Source organism: Plectropomus leopardus, chromosome 6 (genome assembly GCF_026936395.1).
Source record: "Plectropomus leopardus strain MGB_pleo_1.0 chromosome 6, ASM2693639v1, whole genome shotgun sequence".
NCBI lineage: Eukaryota > Metazoa > Chordata > Actinopteri > Perciformes > Serranidae > Plectropomus > Plectropomus leopardus.
The window spans coordinates 26,149,540-26,172,102 of NC_142181.1; the positions used below are offsets into that span (position 1 = coordinate 26,149,540).

Genomic DNA, 22,563 nt, shown 5'->3' on the forward strand with positions numbered 1-22,563 from the left:
AGTAAAATCAATAGACATTTTTTGACAATATCCACTATTTCTTTCTCATCTGCTGCTTTAAGAAACACTGAGCTGAGATTTCTCTCTAACAAGCCAGATTTTGTTCAGATGTTACAGGATAAGGGAGGTCAGGTCCAACATTTAAAAAGAACTGATTGAAACGATTAGCCACATCTTCCATTTTCATTATCCTTATCAATAAAATACTTAGGATAGCTTGGATTTCTAGAGTTGTTTCTTATAGTACTATTTAGTATACGCCATATTCCTTTGGTATTGTTTTTTATTACCATATTTTCTTATGACATGTTTCTGACTTGTCCTTATAATATGGTTATCTTATTTTTATAAATAAGTAGGGCGGCATGGTGGCGTCGTGGTTAGCGCTCCCTAGTTCGAAACCCGGTTGGAACGGGGTTCGGTCCAGGGTCGGGGGCCCTTCTGTGCGGAGTTTGCATGTTCTCCCCGTGTCTGCGTGAGTTCTCTCCGGGGTCTCCGGCTTCCTCCCACAGTCCAAAGACATGCAGCTTACATGCAGCCCTTAGGTGTGACTGTGAGCGCGTATGGTTGTCTGTCTGTATGTGTTGGCACTGCGATAGTCTGGCGACCTGTCCAGGGTGTACCCCGCCTTCCGCCCGATGTCAGCTTGGATTGGCTCCAGCCCCCCGCCACCCTTACAAGGACAGGCGGTTACAGAAAATGACTGATGACTTATTTTTAGATTTTTTGATTTTTTTTTTCTGCCTCTTTAGTTACCTGTCTTACTTTGCTTTTTGCAGACATTTTGTAATCCCCTTGAGATCGATGGAAAATAAGTATATTTTAGTTTTCTGCTATATTCTTTTGTGGGGTAGTGTACTAATGATGGCACTCTGGTTTGTTTTTCTCCATTGGCATCTAGATCACACATTCCAGTATGACTAATAAACCTGCAAAACTCATTAAAGCTTATGGGAGCCTGAATCATAAATTATTTATACTATACTCTGCTCAATTTCGCTGTGACTGATGACAGTTAAATCTCTTTAAACGTTGTGAAATTACCAGCAGTCCAACTGCCTTGATGTTTTATTTTGAACCATAAATAATGACTGACATGAAAGGGGAGAGGTTTTTGACCTTAGGTGCAGCCACCTTCTGGGGACTATCAAGATGTTATGGATTCACTTTTGGGGAGCTATCCTGTTGTCCATCTCTATATGCAGTCATTTATATAAACATCCATGTTCCCCTCAGGATTACTTGTAATCGCTTTGATGACCCAGTGACTTTTTATGTGCCAACAACAGTTCAAAATCTCAATTGGCCCAGTATATTCTGATTTCTAACTAAATATTTTCCTCAGCTATACTTTGTGTTGAGTGCTAATTTGAAAATGTTAGTGAATAACATATGTTCATATAGCAGCTAGCTGAAAAGGAGCATGTCATCAGCTGCTGTGGCAGAGTCGGACATACTTCTATCAATAAATGAGTTCTTTGATTCTTCTGTGCTTGTATACTGGTACAAGGACAGTCATCCAAATCAATGACCTAATTGAGCTATAACCGTAATTTGACTAAATTGTGCATGTGAACGTACCGACTGTCTTTTTTGATACAACCACTTGAAGTCTCTCCCTCATCTGAAACAACCAGGGATTCCAGAATCTAAGAAAAGACAGTATCCAACCAGTAAAAAACATACTTTTTGTGCAATCAACAAAAATTGTATTGAACAAAATACAACATTGAAAATGATACAAGTCAAAAAAGATGAACATCTGAATGAATGATTTTTTGTGCAAGTGGTTACTAGAATTTCTCAGTGACATTTTCAAAGAAAAAGAGCCATCACAAAACAAAATTATAAACAGGGGTAATAATTCATCAAAAGCCACAAGACCTAAAGAAGGAATTTCCATACCAGGTGGGATAAGGTACCACAGGATATAATCTGCATGATGGGCCATTAAATTTGCCCAAAAGATTATGTGGATTAAGTATCACTTATACAATATAAATATAGTCATGGACCAATAAAAGTGATTTTAGTTAGAATTTATGGAAACAGTAACACAATTTTAATTATTAGTTAACATTTTATGCTAAAAAGAATACATTATTAATTTCTGTAGCAAATTTGGGCCCTAATTTGTCAAATGAAAAGAATTGTTCTTCACAAAGCCACAGAAAACATAGTACTTCAGTGCCAGAAAAAACTTTTCATCTCTGAGGCCATAAATTAGAGGACTAAGACATCTTGGAGCAATGTAAAATATAATGTAATTAAAGTACCTGACATGAATAAATAAATTGAAATCAATCTGAAATAAAGTAGCTTCTATGAATGGGCACCACAGCTGGATGAGACAGAGCAGCAGCTGGAAAGCATGAAGAATTACTGTTCTGAGCCCTTTCCATGTTGACTTTTTATTTTCTCCTGATGCAGCTTTGGCCACTTTCATTATCTTAATATAGGAGAATACAATAATAATACACATAATCAAGAAGTAAAGCTGTTTCATAGCTGACATCAGATAAATCAGCCAAGTCTGCGAGATGAAAAGCAGAGCTGAACATATTCTGTATTGTGTGTGAAAGCGGAGAGGAGCTGATGCAAAGAAGATTAAGAGGACAATAAAAACAGGTACAGAGCTGAGGCCGTGAATGATGAGGATACAGTGCACAGTGCTGCGTGTGGAGCACAGCTCTCCGTGGCGCAGGGGCATGCATATGGCCACATAACGCTCCAGGGTCATTGCTGTCAGAGTAACTGGTGTGACCACAGTGTACACCGCTGACAAAATGTAGAATATGAGACAATGCCATATTTGCATGGTTAAATGAAAATAGTCAGAAATTAGCAAGATATTTGTCACAATCAAGATTAGACAATCAGACAGGAGGGTTACAGCAAATAAGATGTAGCGCATGGTCATGTAGAAAAATTCCTTCATAAAAAAGGTTATGATCAGCAAAAAGTTGATGCAGAGGAAAAGTGCTATCAAAACCTGAACTAACATGACCCGATAATCAATCTTTTTCATTATGGATTCAGCACTATCTAATGAGTTGTTGTTAGCCATATATTTCTCTTTTTTCTGAAAAAATTCTGATATCATATTTTTCTGTGGTGATTTGGTCAAATAAGTTCGATATGAAGGACATCCCAGCTGCAACTGGTAAAATTTGCATAGACCAAAATCAAAACAATACACACCAGCAGCATCTGACATACATGTACAATGAATTTAACAGAAACATTACAACATGTCGAATTTAAAAAGATCTTTAAGTTTACCAAACCATCCCTGCAGTAATGTGACATGTTGGTATGCAGCTCCACAGATGAAGGTCTTCTTCTGAGTTCTGAGAGAGAGGACTGTGCAGGAAGACTTTATATATATGTCCTTTGAACCAGCCTTTACCTATAATTCATCCAGGTGTGTTTGTGGACAGAAGGTTGTCTAAAATGTAACTAATGCCTGCCTCTGCCCCTGACTGTTGTTGAAATCCTGCAAATGTTTTTCTTAAAGGAAAATTCCTTGTTTTTCCCCAATCTGGCTCTTATTTTTAGTTGTTCTTACAGTTTGGTACAATTGCGATTTGTCACTCGTCATTTGTCCAACTGATATCAAAAACTATTGGATGAATTGCCATAAAATGTCTGACAAACCGTAGATTTTAGATTAAGACTGACGATGCATATCGATCTCTTCTCATTGTACAAAAATGAGGCCAAAATATTCTGGACAAGGCCACTAGGATTGATTTTGAAGCAAGACTCTGTGCAGTAGAAATCCAGAAGTGGAGTTATGGTATCAATTTGCTGCCCATACACCTTTCCGACCCAATCACGAGCAGCACCATTGATTGTTAGCACACCAAATGAGACACACAGCCGTCAGTCATGACCTCACACCCCCTATGGTAGCCTAAAATGAAAAGAAAACTTTTAAATTAACCAAAGCATTTAAAGATTCACCAGCATGATGAGAAATACTTCAAATGACAGATACCATCTTTGTGAATAAGGTATATGACGTTTACCTTGATGTTTTAGTTTGACCAATGTCCCATTCACTATCATGGAAGGGGAGAGGTTTATGACCTTAGGTGCAGCCAGCAACTGGGGACTATCGAGATGTTATGGATTCACGTTTAGGGAGCTGTCATGTTGTCCACCTCTATATGCAGTCATTTGTACAAACATTCATGTTCCCTCGGGATGATTTGTTCCTGTTTTGATGGCCCAGTGACTTTTCATGAAGTGCCAACAACAGTTCAAAATCTCAGCTGGCCCAGTCTGTTCTGATTCCTGACTGAATATTTTCCTCAGCTGTACTTTGTGTTTAGTTTTAATTTGGAAATGTTTGCAATGTATGCTAACAAGCTAAATTAAGATTTGCACAGGTTGTGCGAAGTCTGTATTTTACCCAGATTTACTGACATCCACTGGATGTGATGAGCAAAGTCATTGATAACATTACTTAACTCACAACACAGAAACTCTGCATCACTAGCAGTCATGTACAGTGTTGATCTCCTGTTTTATGCCTCCGCACCAGCAGTAGCTGTGGCCAGAGCCATAATGTTTTTGGGTTGTTGGTCCATAGGTCCCATTCTCAGGAATGTGAGATCTCAAAAACAGTCAGTCAGTCATTTTCTGTAACCACTTGTCCTCGTAAGGGTCGCGGGGGGGCTGGAGCCAATCCCAGCTGTCATCAGGCGGAAGGCGGGGTACACCCTGGACAGTTCGCCAGACTATCGCTGGGCCAACACATATAGACGAACAACCATACACTGTAAAAAAGAATATGATCAATAAGTCATAGTAAGTTATTTCTTTAAGTTACTTCTATGTAACATAATGAGTTATGAAATTTCAACTTAATATCACGAGTTAAGAGTATTCCAATTCAGGTTTGTAAGTCAGTTAAATGAAATGTAAATTTCAATGTCTTAACTTAACTCATCAGTGTAAATAGTAATTTTGGTAACCGGATCTCTCAGCATCAAGGGCCATATTAATGCACGTTGCAAATAGTCCCGGAAATTTGGTCTTGCCTAATATGGGACGAAGCTAACAACAAGGGTATAAGAATTTTTTAACACTACATCCCCATGCTCGTTCTGGTTGCAATTCACCATTAACAGAAGAGGAACACCAACAGAGCAGATCGGCACGGTTAAAATGCAAGCGGCGGATGAATATGTTTTGCCAGCGAGATCACATAATGTGACCTGCGGCGCAAATATTACTGCGCAGTAAAAATAGTCCCGGGAATTCGGTACTAATAAGGGATAAATAACAAGGATGTAAGATTTTTTTTAACACTACAGCAGGTGCCCCACCCGATTTTTAATTCGCCATTTACAAAAGAAGCAGAACACCACGTGAGCACACTGTCGGCAATTGAAAAGGCAAGCGGCGGAGGAATACGTTTTGTCAGCGAGATCACCGGCCCTTTGTGTGACCTGGCGGCGCGACGGCGGGACTTTTCACAGCAGCGAAGCAAGGTGAGTGATTGCATTCCTTTTCAGTCAACTCGATTTTTAAACTAGTAATAATAACACACATTCATGGCGCTTGGTAAAAGTTTTGTATGGTAACCGTTGTTTGTGGCTGAGCTAGCGGCTTTGAAAGAGGTTCTGTGTGTCGTGATATTCCTAATTAACGGTGTGTGCGTACCGCCCGCCTCTGCTGTGTTGTTACTGAGCTGCTCCAGAGAAATTGAGAGGGTTATTTAACATAACCGGGACTGCGAGTTGCTTTTTCTCATAAGCTTAGCGTAAGCGTTTGTTTTGTGTGTTCAGCTCAAGCTAAACCTGAGGGTTTTAAGGCGGGAAAAAAGTTGACTAACGCCATCTTGGCTGTGGGGGAGCTGCCATTAACCCTTCAAATCCTAGTGCGTCATCGGCCACACGTTTGGGCTAGCGCACTTTGGAATACCATAAATGTCACCGTTTGTGCTATCGGAAAACATCCAATGGTTTCTGAAAGCTGAGGCGTTTAGCTTTACAGCTAATATGGTGTTATTACAGTAATTTCATTTTGCCCCAAGCTCTTGAAATACACACACAAAAAAGTATGCTCAGTTTCATTTTGTCCCCCCATTAAAACACTAAAATCAAATTCCGTTTTAGTGTTTTTCTTCATTTTAACTATCATTACACTCTGACAACAGGCAGTAAATCATAAATAACTGCCAGAAAATGAAAGTTTCTTCTTGAAAATGGGCACCAGCACTCACAGGACATTTTCTGACCTTTTTGTAATCAAAATAAGAAAAAAAGACCAGGCGGACATTTTGAGGCTCAGGTCTTAAAGGGTTAAGTAGGCTTTGCAGCAGAATTATGTTCATGTTGTTTGGTGTACCTTACAAGACAGAGCAGTGACAAATATATATATATATGTGTGTGTGTGTATTGTAGACACACTTTTGAACTGTTTTCCTTTCCCGTTTGCCAGTAATTTTGTCCATTGATACTGCATGTAGTATTAATGGCAAGATAATGTTAAAACCAAAGGATTTGATATTTTGTTAATGCTCCAATTTTTAAAAGCTAAATTGCTAATGCTAAATGGTTCTGATTACTGTTGCCATTGTGTGCAGTTTATTCTTTGTCATTTTTTCAGCTCATATGACTAAATACAGGTTATTTATACTATGTTCTAATTTATATTCTGTGTTTCAGGTGCAGATGGTTCTTTCATTGAAGTTTGGCTGCAACTGTGGATGAGAATGGAGTTGTAAGTTTTGCAGTTTTGCCACTTACAATGAAAAAACAATAGTGAGTCATTATAAAGACAATCATGGACGTGGAAGGCAGGGCTTGAGCTGCATTTATCCAAACTGTCTAACAGTTCTCCAATCCCATGCAGACTTTGTGAGACATACAAAGGAGCACAAAACGGATCAAATCCAGTTGCTAAATTACGCTGTGAACTTTGTACTTTTCAGCACCAACCAACATCAAACAATATTTTCTTCATTTAAAGAGACATTTGAAAACTAGAGACTGTGAATTGCCCATTTGTGGGATGCTCTTTTTAAGTCTAGGGTATTCTCAACTTTTACTGCCCATAGAAGTGGGGTATCATCGTGCTTCTCGTTTCAGGATTTCAGACCTGACCTTGTTGTTAGGTGCCACAGTCAAGCCTTTGTAAATGATGAAGAGGATGACTTGGATTATTTAGTGTCACCAGATGTGTTGACTGAACCTGATTTTCAGCCTGTACATAAGTCTATTCAATGAATTGCATCCCTTGACTGCAAGCCGTCCTTCATGTGTCACAGTCAGCAGTTCAAGTAATTGTGGATGATTTATTTGATATTGGTGAAAGTACTGGACAAATAAGTAAGCAGGCAATTGAAAATATTTTGAAGGGACATAATTGCTCATCTGAAGAATTGACATTGTCATTAACTGAAGCATTACAGTGCAAACCCACTCACTTTGCTTTCAAGAGGGACCTCTAGGCACAGAGTATAAAAGGCAGTCATTTTATAGACAATATTTTCTGTCATTGAACCTGTTGAATATGTTTTGAGTATACAAAAAAGGTCTCATACTGTGCGTTTATGTCCTATTCTAAAATTACTCTCTGAAGTTCTCAAAGAGAGGAGGTGCAGCATGTATTAGGGAAAACAAACAGGTTGAACAGTCTGGCCACTACAGGTCATTTCTGGATGGTGACTATTGTAAAGAAAATCAAATTCTCTCAGGCCAAGATGTTAGTTTATGCATAACCTTGTACATTGATGATTTCGAAATTTGTAATCCTTTAGGCACATCCAGAAAAAAACACAAAGTCTGTGGTGTTTATTGGGTTCTTGCCAATTTGCCAAGAAAATACAAGTCAGCACTGTCATCAATCTATCTAGCTTTACTGTGTAAGACTGTGCATATCAAGATTTACTGGGTATAATAGGGTTTTGGAGCCACTGATTAAGATGTTCAGTATCTAGGAAACAGTTGGTGTATCACGTGGAGAAACTTGCTTGTAATGTAAAAGGACCATTGTGTATGTTGCTGCTGACAACCTTGGCTGCACACTCCTTAGGTGGATTCAAGAATCTTTTAATGTGGAGAAGTTTTGTAGGTTTTGTCTGGCTAATCGAGAAGAAATACAGACTTGTGATGTTAGAAGTGGGAACTTTGTTTCGGTCACCAGAGTTGTATGATGGAGCTGTAGATGTGTTGAAGCAGAGTGAACTTGTGTCTGTTGATGGTGTGAAAGCAGGAATGTCCTCTTAACAGATTGGCAGGTTTTCATGCATGCAGAGGCTTTCCACCTGATTTTTCTACATGATGTGCTGGAAGGCATTGTACCTGTAGAACTAAGTCTGTGCCTTGCAGATTTTATTTCTAAGAAGTATTTCACATTGGATGAGCTTAATAGTGAAATACAAGGTTTTCCTTTTAAATTCTCTGACAAGACAAACTGCCCTCAGAAACTTCCATCAACTTTTAAACAGAACAGGACTCTAAATGGTAATGGACATGAAAACTGGAGTCTTGTGCGTTTCCTTCCCTGATCATCGGTCACCGTGTTCCAGAAGGTGATCTAACATGGGAATTAGTCCTTGAGCTCAAAGACTTGGTGGAGTTATTGTCGACCCCATATTTCACTCCAGACTCAGTTTGTTATTTACAATCAAAAATATCGGACCACAGACAGTTGCTGCTGACAGTTTTCCCACATAACAAGTTGCGTCCCAAACATCACTTTATTGAGCATTATCCATATCTTATTCAAAGTTTGGACCCCCAATTGAGTGGTGGACAATCAGGTTTGAGGCAAAACATTCTTTCTTTAAGAAGGTTGTGCATGATGCCAACAATTTTAAAAACATTCTGCTTACCCTGGCCACAAGACATCAACTTATGTTGGCACATTATCTTGAAATGCCAAGCATTTTCAAGCCTGAGACTGAGACTGCAAAGGTGTCTGATGTGTGCCTGGAAGTCTTAGACAGTGGTGTCAGACAAGCTATCTTGAATAGATACAGTGATGTTGACACAGTTGGACTGACCCCTTATGTCTTCCTAAATGGAACAAAATATTCAAAGGGAATGATTCTCCCTGCTGGGAGTACAAGTGGACTACCAGACTTTGGAAGGATTTTGGAAATATGCATTGTGCTGGCTAGTAATGTTTGCTTCATTATTGAACCTTTAACAACGTACTATGTGGAACATCTGCGGAGTTATCATCTTGTGAAGAAAAGTCCTACTGAATGCCTCTTGGTGAAACCAGAGGATCTCAATGACTACGTGCCACTGGTGTCATACTTCATTCAAGGTCGTCTCTTAGTCACTCCCAGGACATTCTTGCTGAAATAAACATGCTGTAAGTAATTACACACTTAATTAGGGCTGAACGACCTTAAAAAATGTCCAATTGTCATTATTTTGACTGCTTTGATTATATTGCAATTAAGATGATTTGTGTTACTAGAGGAATGATCATTTTACATTATATAATTTTTATTGAAAACATTAAAATCACTATAGTGTGATTTTGCAGGAACTGGACCAAACAAAGATAATTCTTAAGTCTGTAGAATATGGTTTTAGGACATCTATTTAGAATGACAATTTTAAATTTAAAATGGCATTTTGTCTTTAACAAAAATGGCACCTCCCGTGATGTGAAAATTTAAGTAGGCCATATTGCAATTTTGATAAAATTTCAATTAATTGATCATTTCAATAAATTTGACTATTCAGCCCTAACTCGTATACATGCATAATATACATGCTTATATAGATTCAGTGGCCATTTTATTAGGACCCCTGTGTAATCTAATGCAATTGTTTACAACAGTTCTGCCCCAAATTCTACTTTTGTTAACCCTCATATCCTCTTTGGGCATTTTTGTACATTTTCTTAACTTTGATTTTTTTGATCTGGTGATCTTTTGGCTGTGTTACAGCCTCATGCATGAATTTTTTCAAAAACGTGTCTTTTAGTTACATTTTCTTTCATGTCTTTTATACTCTGATGCATTTACTATACTCTGGACACCTTCGTGCCAAAAATGTACCCGCACAAAAAAACTGCTATGAAATCATAAAACATCTATATTTTTTTCTGATTTTTTTTTTTTTTTCATAAATCACTTAAATAGCTTCCAACTTAATCCAAAATATAAAGCATTCAATAATTTTCAGGATTTTCACCATTTAAATGCCAGTTTAACTATTTTAATTATGAATTATTATGACATAAAAGACTACATCTGAATACATTTTTTTTTGCTTATGAGAAAAAAAATATCTAATTTTGGCCACTTTTGCCTGTACTCTGGCCTATTATATTTTTGAATAAATCCTATTTTGTGATTAAAATGTTTAAGGACAGACATGTGGACCCTTTACTGAATATTTGAACTTAAAAGGATATATTTTTCTCCCTTTTCAGGTAAAAGTGGTCTACAATGCTGCTGCGTTATCATATCAGAAAATGAAATCAGACGTCTTTCAATTGAAGACATCCCCACAAGTGTTGAGGAGCTGTACCAGGTGTTAAGAGCAAACTTTGGCCTGAGAGGTGGATTCATTTTGCAGTTTGAGGATCCGGATTTCAATAATCAGTTGTGCAACCTGACAGATATCAAATACCTCCCTGCAGAGCGGGCAACATTAAAAGTTGTGTTCATAGCTGATGACGTCTCAGATTCTACACTGGACACATGCAGCTTCCCATCTCTCAGTAGTGTGGATTCTGCCGAATGGCCTGACCCCTTCCCGATTCCACAGTTCTCACATGATGTGGAGCTCCAGCTGAAAGAAGCAAATTGTAGGTATGCTAAGGATGGATCTGTGATGGTGATTCCTAAAGGTTTAAAGACTGGTATCCTTGACACACTTGCAGACAGTATGTCGAAGATTAGTGCTTATCCTGACAGGCATCACTACGAGAGTGTAGCCAAATCGCTCGTAGAGAAGCATCCCAGTCTGAAGGACCCAGGGTCTGAAAAAGGATGGTACTCGTGGTTTCACAGCCTGAAATTTAAGCTCGGAAACTATCGGCAAAAGTTAAGTGCTGCAGGATGTCCTGAGGTCATAATAAACAAAAGAAAAGCAGGAGATGTCAAGGGAAAACGTGTAAAGAAGTCCAAGAAAGGTGAGGTCAACTACTGTCCAGATCCACCTGAAGGACAGACTTCTGACGACTTGGAGGAAAAGCGTAAGATGATGGAGGTTGAAATGCTGAAAAAGGACCCTGATCACCAGCTGGTAGAAGACCTGATGGCCGCTACGTTTTCCCAGCGCAGAAAAGAGATTGTTGGAGATCAGCCACTCATAACAGAAGTCACTTCCAGATGGCCTGCTCTGTTCAATGAGAGACAGGTAATCAGTTACACAATTCAATCGAATTTTATTTAGAGTGTAAAATTACCATGCAACACATTGTACATTAATTACACAAAGACATAAAGCATGTTGTGTCAGATACTGTATACTGTGTCCTATTCAGCAATGTGTTTGACTAATATTTTCTGTTTATGTCTCCTCAGATTAGGGCAGAGTTTAAGAGAATCGTCACCACAGACTTGCTGGAATCTTTTCTCAACGGACTTGATGGCCTGGTACCAAGACTGCTGGAGATGTACAAAGCAGCAACCAGGTCTGGAAAGAAGCAATCACTCAGAGACATTTTGGACTGCCTTGAGAAAGATGTAAGTGGAGGAGCTGATGACCATAAACTTAGGCACCCTTTGTTATGTTTGCTATAAGATTTTTATGGTACTGCATGTTCCTTTGTCTCGTAGGACACAAACGAGAGGAGGAGGACTGCTGCTCTGCTCGGCCTGCCACACTTCATAACCGGCGAAGATCCATCAGACGTCATCAGGATGTGTAATGTAAGACCATAACTATATCTGTCATTCAAAACTGCAGATGTGTGTATGTTTTGTCTGTTTCACTTTTGTTGTTTTGTTTGTTTATCCTATTGGCTGTGTTCATTCTAATGGTCATAAATTTGGCTTTTTTTTTTTAAATAAAATTTTCATATTTAAACCGTACAACCTTAAGGATAAAATGTTCCCATTGGATCATTAAAACTAACATTTTGATCCCTCTGCCGTTAGAGTAAAGAAGACCATTTAAAGGATTAAAATCCTGAAATGAATTAATATTTGGTTTTTATGTTGGTTCAGACTGTTCTGGGGACCGACGGACAAAATGGGGGGCATGACTTCCTTGTTCTATTTTTAAGGATTATGATGACTGAAATTTGAATTAGCCTTGTAAAGCCTATTTACTTGTCGACGACAACAATTACATTATCATTTCTGCTTTTTTCAAGGCTCATGTTGGGGCTCTGGATGAAGCCATGAAGGGGATGCAACTTGGCCTACTGATAGGCTATGAAGATGCTGAACGGAATGCCTTTCCACGTGAGGTCTTCGGTGTGGCAGTTGTGGTCGAGGAGACGATTGTGCTGCACAACATGAAAGATGTGCCATTCAGCTTTGCCATGCTGATGGGCGTCATCTACTGTGTGAATCTTGAGTATCCAGAAGCCATGAGGTATTCCTTTGAGTTTCTTCAGAGAGTGGTGATGAAGATCAAAGCAGACCAAGCCTCTGCTCGAAAGTACACGGTATAAGAAACAGGATCCTGAGGTACAAACTGTAACTTCTGTTCATCATCTGGAAAGAGTTCCTTGTCAATAATTTTGCTCATTCTGTTGAATACAGACTTGTTGTGTTAGAGGCTGGTTTGTCTGAGACTTTAAAAGGAAAGACTTGTATTTCACCAAAAAAAAAAAGTTCCCATTTCTATCTTTTCAGTGGAATAGGACTGAAGTGGACATGGAAATTACACACACTTAAAATAACTTTAAGCACAGTCTAAGGATATAAAGAACTGATATTGACCCACTTCATTTTGTTGGACTGATTATGAGAGGTGATGGTCTCTGCTGTTCTCTGCTCAGGCAGAATTTTATTTAAGACATACTGTATGTTTTATGGATGTTGAATGCAGTTGTATGGCAAGCCCTTTTTAACATTTAATCAGTAGGGCTGACTAGTATTTTAGTTTTCACTAGTGGAAATGATATTTTGTTTTAATTCAGCAAGTTGCAGACATCTACAATGAACATTTCCATTAGTAAGCAATTAATTACTGATATCAAGAATTAACATTTTGACTAGTGAGAAAATAATTGTAGATATCCTTAATTAGTCTTGCTAGTAGTCAAAATTACACTATGGATATGCTAGCTCGGGATTCAAAGTAGTCAAAAAAAAAAAAAAATTTTTGCTGTGTACATTTGCTACCACTACTGATTAAATGTTAAAAGGGCTTGCAATATACTTGTCCATTGCAGTAGTCCAAAGTAGTTTCAGGATTTACAGCACAGTTATTTAACCACTTCATTTTAACCACTTCATTTTCTACTGTTCTCTGCTCAGGCAGATGATTTTCTTTTAACAGATTTTTTGAATGTGAAATGCACTTTTACACAAACCATAAGAACAATCACAGGGTTTAAAGGATTTCTATTGGCCCACTTCATTTTGTTGGACTGATTACAAGAGGTGATGGTCTCTGCTCAGGCAGACTATTTTTATTTAACATACTATATTATTTTATGAATGTTAAATGCCATACTTGTCTTATGTAAGCATTCAACAGTCTCAGGATTTAAAGCATGGTTATTTAATTGTTTTATTTTAAACTGATGGTCTGGGGTGCTCTCTTTTCAGACATGATTTTCTTTAACGCATTTTTTGAATGTGAAATGCACTTCACAAATCATCAGAACAGTCACAAGTGAATTAGGGCAGCTATAGGGTGACTGTTGTTTAACATATTGTTTAAATTTTCTTATTTAACATGCATAACAGTCTCACTTCAACACACATCGGTTTGTTGTGTAGGTCTTGGAGATAAATCCTTTCATTTATTTTGGCTTTTAGCATTGTGTGTTATCCGGCGTCTGCCCTAAGTGTGTTCAAATGAGTTGAAGGCTGAGGCAATTGTTCAAATAAATGTTTTTGAACAGATAAGTTGTAAGTTTGTTGTGAAACTGGTAAACTTGCCATTATTAGTCAAGATAAGGCATAAAAATTAAAAATGTTAGTTTAGTTAGCTTGAAAACTGAAGTTAATTTGCTGCCTTAAAAACATGAGTAAACATAACTTGAAAATCCAATTGGTATGAATATGGTAATTTAAAAATGTGAGTTGAAATAGTGTGGAATTGTGTGTTTCTTTGACAATAGAAAGCAAGTTTTATTGAATGTATAATGTAACATCGTAAGTTGTTTTAACTTGGACTATCAAGTTCAAACAATGAATTATCATTAATTAAAGACTTCTAGAACTTAACTTTGTGAGTTGAAATAATGTGGAATTGTATGTTGATTTAACAAGACAAAACAAGTTTTATTGAATGGATAATGTAACATAGTAAGTTGTTTTAACTCAAAGTATCAAGTTCAAACAATACATTATCATTAATTAAACAACTTGTATAACTTAAATGTGTGAATTGAAACAAAAATTATCTTTAAGTTGAGTTAACTCATGTTTATGAGGCAGCAAATTAACTTACGTTTTTAAGTTGAACCACCTTGATTTTTTTTACAGTGTACACACTCGCAGTCACACCTAAGGGCAATTTAGAGTCACCAATTAACCTAAGCTGCACGTCTTTGGACTGTGGGAGGAAGCCGGAGACCCCGGAGAGAACCCACACAGACACGGGGAGAACATGCAAACTCCACACAGAACCCCGAACCCCGTTCTAACCGGGATTCAAACCAGGGACCCTCTTGCTGTGAGGCAACAGTGCTAACCACAAAGCCACCGTGCCGCCCATCTCAAAAACACCTTGAAGGAATTCCTTTAATTTGGCAGAAACTTCTACTTGGACAAAACACAGAATTGATTAGATTTGTGTGGTCAAAAGTCGAGGTCACTATGACCTGGTCCATCTCATTCCTTTGAACGTGATATCTCAAGAGCACTTTTAGCGAATTGCTTCAGATTTGGCACAAATGTCTATTTGGGACTCTTGGCCACAACTCGAGAACCATACACTCACTTTGACAAGATTTCACACAAATGTCAAATAGGATAATGTTTGCCCTCCACATTTGGTGAATTAGTGCCCCTGCTGAGCCTTTTATTTTTCCTTGAGTTTAACATGTGCTTTGATCCAGAACAGGAAGTTAGCCATTTTTAGTTCAGTATGAAGCCACATCTCTGCTGAATGCTCTTCATAACCATCTGCTGCAAACGTTTCCTTTGTTAGGCCTTTGAAAGCATTGTCTGGAGGTATTAGGCCATAGAACAACACCTGGACAGTATTTTGTGTTTATTTATAAAGCCTCATTACTTTATAATAAATTATTTCTGTAACCTGTTGTGCATCTGACTTATTGTATTTTTTATAGTTTAGCTTCTATACATATTGTATATGAAAGTGCCGCCCAGTAAAGTGCCGGGGTCTTGGACACAATGTCCTGACTCCCGTATTTATTGCATGGTTAATTGAAAATGGTCATAAATTAGCAAGATATTTTTACAATCAAGATCAGACAAGTAGACAGGGTTATAGTGAATTAGATGTAGTGCATGGTTCTGTAGAAAAATCCCTTCATAAGAAAGGTTGTGATCAGCAAAAAGTTTGTGCAAAGGAAAACTGACACCAATACCTGTAATACGATGACCCAATAATTAATTAATCTCTTGCATTCCACATTTACCACCATCTGCTGAGATGTTGTCAGACATATATCCCTCTGATTTTTCATTCCAACACCTAACTTTACTGTGGTGAGTTCGTCAAATAAGTTCGATATAAAGGACTTCACAGCTGCAACTGACAGAATTTGGATAGACCAAAATAAAAACAATACACACCAGTGGCTTGTGATTTTAGTGTTGGCTCAGATGAAGGACATACAACATTAAAGGGTTGTATTTGATATTTAATTTACATTAAAAGGTCACATCTCAGTCACCCCTCCTCTGATAAGTTAAGTTCAGTCCCACAACACAAAAACAATGTCCTGCTGTAGATGGGAAAACATTTCTAGCTACCTAAAAAAAATCAATAGACTTATTAGCTTAATTGTACATTATATTTGAATGTTTGCTTCTCTTTATCTTTGACAATCTCTGATCAAGGAAGCAGTAGAGCAGCAACTTTGCTGTTCAGTAAGGACTGTGTAAAGACAAGGTAAAGCAGTATAAATATTCTAAATATTGCATGAAATTAAAAGGATATTGACTTTTTTTGATTGCTCAAACTAATCACTAAAGGTAGAGTTTGCTCAGCGCCGTTTGAATAGATGTAGCCTAAGTGTTGCAACATTTTTCTAAACCAAAATTATTAAAAAATTATGTTTATGATTGTGATTTGGTCTTTATCATAGACTGTATCAATAATATAGGTTCATATAGCAGCGAGCTGAAAAGGGGCATGTCATCAGCTGCTGTGGCAGAGTTGAACATACTTTTGTCAATTAAACCAATTTTTTGACTCTTCAGTGCTTGTATACTGGGACACGGACAGCCATCCAATTAAATTGCCAACTAAATTATGCATGTAGCATATTGACTGTCTTTTTGGATACAACCACTTGAAGTCTCTCCCTTATCTCAAACAACCAGAGAAGCAAGAATCAAGAAAAGAGAGTATCACTTATACAATATAAATACAGTCATGGACCAATAAAAGTGATTTTAGTTATAATTTATGGAAACAGTAACACAATTTTAATTATTAATTGACATTTTATGCTAAAAAGAATACATTATTAATTTCTGTAGCAAATTTGGGCCCTAATTTGTCAAATGAAAAGAATTGCTCTTGACAAAGCCACAGAAAACATAGTACTTCAGTGCAAGAAAAAACTTTTCATCCCTGAGGCCATAAATAAGAGGACTCAGACATCTTGGAGTAAGGTAAAATATAATGTAATTAAAGTACCTGACATTAATAAATAACCTAAAATCAATCTGAAGTACAGCAGCATCTATGAATGGGCACCACAGTTGGATGAGACAGAGCAGCAGCTGGAAAGCATGAAGAATTACTGTTCTGAGCCCTTTCCATGTTGACTTTTTATTTTCTCCTGATGCAGCTTTGGCCACTTTCATTATCTTAATATAGGAGAATACAATAGTGATACACATAATTAAGAAGTAAAACTGATATATCGCTGACCAGATATGACCCTGCCAACTGTTCAAAATGAATATCTCAGCTGAACATACTCTGTATTGTGTGTAGAAGCTGAGAGGAGCTGATGCAAAGAAGATTAAGACATTAACAAAACAGGGTACAGAGCTGAGGCCGTGAATGATGAAGATACAGTGCATAGTGCTGCGTGTGGAGCACAGCTCTCCGTGGCGCAGGGGCATGCATATGGCCACATAGCGCTCCAGGGTCATTGCTGTCAGAGTAAGTGGTGTGACGACAGTGTACACAAATAACAAAATGCAGAAAATGAGACATAACAATATTTGCATGGTCAACTGAAAAGTGTCAAAGATGGTCAAGATATTTGATAGAATCAAGATCAGACAATCAGACAGTAATGTAGTAGCAAATAAGATGTAGCGGGTGGTTGTGTAGAACATTTTCTTCATAAAAAAGGTTGTGAGCAGCAAAAAGTTGATGCATAGGAAAACTGACACTAGTACCTGTACCACAATGGCCCGATCAGTGATCTTTTGCATTACAGATTCACCGCCAACTGACGAGTTATTGTTAGCCATATATCTCTCTGCTGTTTAATTCTGATATGGTGCTGGTAATACAGGAAAATACGTTCGATATGAAGGACCTCCCAGCTGCAACTGGTAGAATTTGCATAGACCAAAACAAAAACAATACGCCAGTAACATATGACATATATGTACAATTAATTTCACAGAAACATATCAGCAGGCCAAAGCTAAAAAGATCTTAAGGTATACCAAACCACCCCTGTAATAACATGGACTTGTGACCCAAAGCTCCACACACGAAGGTCTTCTGCTGAGTTCTGAGAGGACTGTGCATGAAGACTTTATACAGTATGTCCTTTGAGCCAGCCTTAGCCTATAATCATACAGCTGTGTTTGTGAGGGTTGTCTTAAATGTTACTGTTAACCTCTCCCCTTTCTCGATGCTGAATTCCTGCAAATGTTGCTCTTAAGAAGTATTTCAGTGCTGAAAAGATGGTCTTTTCATTAAACTAGGCTGTCTATGCAGTAGAAAGATACTAATACTTTTGAAACTGGTGCTACACGAACAGAGAAAACAGGAAAAAGTCCTGTGGCCTTCACTTTTGTTCACGGGGTAGAAATCCTGCAACTACCAGAATGCAATGTGCCTCAACAAACCAATACAAACTCTGCTGTCAGCTTGCAAAAGGTGAACTCATCCGTTTAACACCGTGGTGGCCACCTCGTCATGTTTTTTAGTACCCTGCTTTCTTGGAACTAACTATGTGAAAGTACAGGATGGATAATAAAGAAATCTGGGTCAGTCAGACAGCCATTTATGTTTCTTAAGAATTACTGTTTGTATGAAGATAAAAGTCTGCTATTAATTCTTTGGAATTGTGATTGAATTATAATCCCGGTTTGGCTTAATTTTTGATAAAATCATGACTTTTTTTTCTCTTCCAGATTCACTGTTAAACCAACAAGATATGCATTTTTATTTGTTGTGTTCATCCATGGTATTTTTGTAAGAGTGTATGAATGTATTTGTGTGAACTTCAGGAGGAATAGCTAATGCTTATGCTGGTGCACATGGGGATCCAAATATAGAAGGACAAGCACTGGCCATGGTGGGAAATGTGGGCACTGCTACAATACTTATATAGGCTAAGTATTTTGTCAAATTAAATTGATTTTATTTTCTAATAAATTAAAATTCCTTCATTAATATAATTTATGGTGCTGTTTGTCAATGCAGGTGTGTGCCTACTAGGAGGGCAGCAAGCCAGAGTGTTACCACTGTAAAAAAAAAGTTGGTTTTGAAAAGCTAAACACCATATAATATAGATTTAAGGAAAATACATCATGAGATAACAACCTGTTATAAATTTAAAAATTATTACATCTAACTTTCTTCTCATTAATTGTGACTTTTGGACTTTACTATTCTCTTGAGTTATTGAAAATGTTTGGCATCCTCTGGTATCCTCCATCAGATGCCCCAATGACACAGTGCAGTAACTTAAAAATGCAAGTGAAGTTTGGAGATGTAGTTAAATCTGTATATGGAAAAAGAAATGTTTTTTTTTCAGCAGGTACCTTTAAAAGGTTGAGCTAGCAAGGACGTTTTGTGTTCATATCTGTGGTACTAATTTAGTTTGGAATACCCCACAATTTTTAGATAATATGAGCTCAAGTTGGCCAGCGGACTCAGCAAAGTCCATAAAACGTCTCTGTTGCTAGGTTGAGACTAATGTTCGACCCACTTGCCGGAGTAAAAACTAGGTTTCATTACATATATGATTCTACTGACATGACACCAGTTATGAGTCAGACCACATTTATTTCCATGGAAACAGAGACAACACATGCAAAAAACTTTTTATTTTGAAAGGAAGTTGCCCTCAACATGAATACATTTTCATTCTATATCTTATTTACAACAATGAGGCCAAAGTATTCCAGATATGAGTGCTGTCACTTGCGTTTTGGGAGCCAGAGTCTGTGAAGTAGCAATTGAGAACTAGAGCCATGGTGTTGAGTTCCCACCCATACACTCACATTTAAGTTGGTGGTCTGCTGTTACTGAATAAAGGAGAAAATCTTTGAATCTAGTAACTACAGTAGCAATAAAACACCTGCTCGATTCTGTGAATATTGCCACCTTTAAGGGTCAGTGTGTTGTTCATGTTTAGAGGGACATGGGACAATTCATGTCATGAACTGACTTTTAGTGCCATAAGAGTTGTGTATAATCAACATGGCATACATGGAAACAATGAATTTAAAAAATCCAGTCATCTCAAACAAACAAATGTGCAAAGAGCATAAAAGAGAGAGATTATCCAGTTCAGCTGGGGCTTAAATTGTTAACACCACCATAGGTTTTTTTGGCAACCAACTTTTAATTGAACCATAAACAAGAAACTTTAAGTAAATTCAGATAAAAGAAACGATGCACTACATTTTAAAATTGGGTAAAGGGGATAGGATAGGTGATTTACCAAGAAAGAAAAAAAAGTGTGTGTGTGTGTGTGTGTGTGTGTGAGACACACATTTGGGCCCTAATCGGTCAAATGAAAAGAATTGTTCTTGACAAAGCCACAGAAAACATAGTACTTCAGTGCCAGAAAAAACTTTTCATCCCTGAGGCCATAAATTAGAGGACTCAGACATCTTGGAGTAAGGTAAAATATAATGTAATTAAAGTACCTGACATTAATATATAACCTAAAATCAATCTGAAGTACAGCAGCTTCTATGAATGGGCACCACAGCTGGATGAGACAGAGCAGCAGCTGGAAAGCATGAAGAATTACTGTACTGAGCCCTTTCCATGTTGACTTTTTATTTTCTCCTGATGCAGCTTTGGCCACTTTCATTATCTTAATATAGGAGAATACAATAATAATACACATAATCAAGAAGTAAAACTGATATATTGCTGACCAGATATGACCCTGCCAACTGTAGAAAATGAATATCTCAGCTGAACATACTCTGTATTGTGTGTAGAAGCTGAGAGGAGCTGATGCAAAGAAGATAAGGACAATAACAAAACAGGGTACAGAGCTGAGGCCATGAATGATGAAGATACAGTGCATAGTGCTGCGTGTGGAGCACAGCTCTCCGTGGCGCAGGGGCATGCATATGGCCACATAGCGCTCCAGGGTCATTGCTGTCAGAGTAAGTGGTGTGATGACAGTGTACACAAATAACAAAATGCAGAAAATGAGACATAACCATAATTGCATGGTCCACTGAAAAATGTCATAGATGGCCAAGAAATTTGATAGAATCAAGATCAGACAATCAGACAGTAATGTAGTAGCAAATAAGATGTAGCGCATGGTTTTGTAGAAGAAATCCTTCATAAAAAAGGTTGTGAGCAGCAAAAAATTGATGCATAGGAAAACATACACCAAAACCTGTATTACAATGATCATGTTACTGTTACGTCGTGTCACAGATTCACCACCAACTAATGAGTTGTTGTTAGCCATATATTTATCTGGTTTTGAATTGAGATACCCAAATTTTCAGAGTTGATTCGGTCAAGTAGGTTTGATATGAAGAACCTCACAGCTGCAATTGGTAGAATTTGCATAGACCAAAATAAAACCAATACACACCAGCAGCATATGTACGATGAATACAACAGAACGATATCAACAGGTCAAAGGACAGAAGATCTATAAATTCACCATGGCATAGTGACACACAGCTACACAGACAGTGGTCTTCTGCTGAAAGAGGACTGTGTGAGGACCTTTTATGGGCAACTATAACACAAGAGGAAAACCAAATGACATCAGCAAACAGTGTCGTCATCACCTGTAAACATCATTGCTTTTGTAACTATGATTATACACATTATATTCTGTACAAATTCTTAATGTCCTCAGGCTTCTCCAAATAAGTTTACCCACAAAATGAAGCTAGACAGCACAAAGAAACACGCTAACTGTACAGGCTTCTGAGTAAGAGGCTTAGCTCATTCTGTTAGACCCAAAAACTCTTAAAGACCAGTACTTGTCAGTATGGTCGAATACCTTTATACACCCATTTTTTTCCAGCACCGTTAGTGATGCATTCACGGACCTCACCGCTGGTTCAGCCCTCTCCTCTTTATGGTCCTCACACACTTCAGGCCCCTGACATGGGGGGAGGCATGTGTTGGTGAGGACAAACAACATCACCACAGTGGCCTCCATTAACAGGTAGGGTGGAGTTTGGTCTGCTGCCCTGTTGATGATGGTGAAAAGCCTTTGGCCTCCACAGTCCAGCACTGCAGAACAGAATTTTTGGCCTCATTTTGAGGGCCATACCCCTACCAGATGAGTGGGGGCTTCACCTTAAGCATCACTGCCTGATGTAGATATGCAGAAATGGCTCTAAAGGTGGTGGCCTAGCCCTTGACCATCCTCCAGTGGTGGGGGTCTCTGTCTGGTACAACAGACAAGTTGCCCACTCTAGATTAACCTCTCCAGGCCTTGCTTCTGAGACAAACAGGCTGAAGAGGGCTGGACTGTCTGTGCAGGTTGCGTAGACTATCCTGGCAGCAAAAGCAGGATCTATTACTGTCTGCTCCAAGACAAGGCCATTGAGGTTCCAGTGCTGGTTCAAGGAAAGGAGGCTAGATACTTTGTAGTGAGCAGGTGGTTCTATTCTTGTCTTTCTGCAGAGTTTATGGGTCGATAGAGCAGTCTCATTTCAATATTAAAGTGTATGCAGCAGCTTTCTTTTCCTTCCATGAAAAGTTTTGGTGACAGACCAGTCTTTGCCCACCATCTTTAGAAGCGGTTCTTGCACAGGGTCAGGAGACAATGCCTGGTCATGTATTTCTCCACTCAAATAGGGTCTGGCACTGGTGCTCAAGGCCTTGGTGAAGG

At 38.2% G+C, this 22,563-nt stretch overlaps 2 protein-coding genes and 2 pseudogenes across 2 annotated transcripts; 1 reads left to right on the plus strand and 3 right to left on the minus strand.

The window, feature by feature from the left end:
• Nucleotides 1-2,128: 2,128 nt before the first annotated feature.
• On the minus strand, nucleotides 2,129-3,067 carry LOC121943462 (odorant receptor 131-2 pseudogene; annotated as a pseudogene).
• Nucleotides 3,068-3,138: 71 nt separating this feature from the next.
• Nucleotides 3,139-12,609, plus strand: LOC148189401 (uncharacterized). The gene is made up of 5 exons (XM_088078350.1): nucleotides 3,139-3,163; nucleotides 10,414-11,345; nucleotides 11,513-11,674; nucleotides 11,768-11,860; nucleotides 12,307-12,609. Exons 1-5 carry the CDS (start codon nucleotides 3,139-3,141, stop codon nucleotides 12,607-12,609), a joined length of 1,515 nt encoding a protein of 504 aa, XP_087934476.1.
• Nucleotides 12,610-16,801: 4,192 nt separating this feature from the next.
• On the minus strand, nucleotides 16,802-17,740 carry LOC148189402 (odorant receptor 131-2-like). The gene has a single exon (XM_088078351.1). It carries the CDS (start codon nucleotides 17,738-17,740, stop codon nucleotides 16,802-16,804), a length of 939 nt encoding a protein of 312 aa, XP_087934477.1.
• A 2,495-nt stretch (nucleotides 17,741-20,235) lies between these two features.
• LOC148189403 (odorant receptor 131-2 pseudogene) lies at nucleotides 20,236-21,174 on the minus strand (annotated as a pseudogene).
• Nucleotides 21,175-22,563: the final 1,389 nt, after the last annotated feature.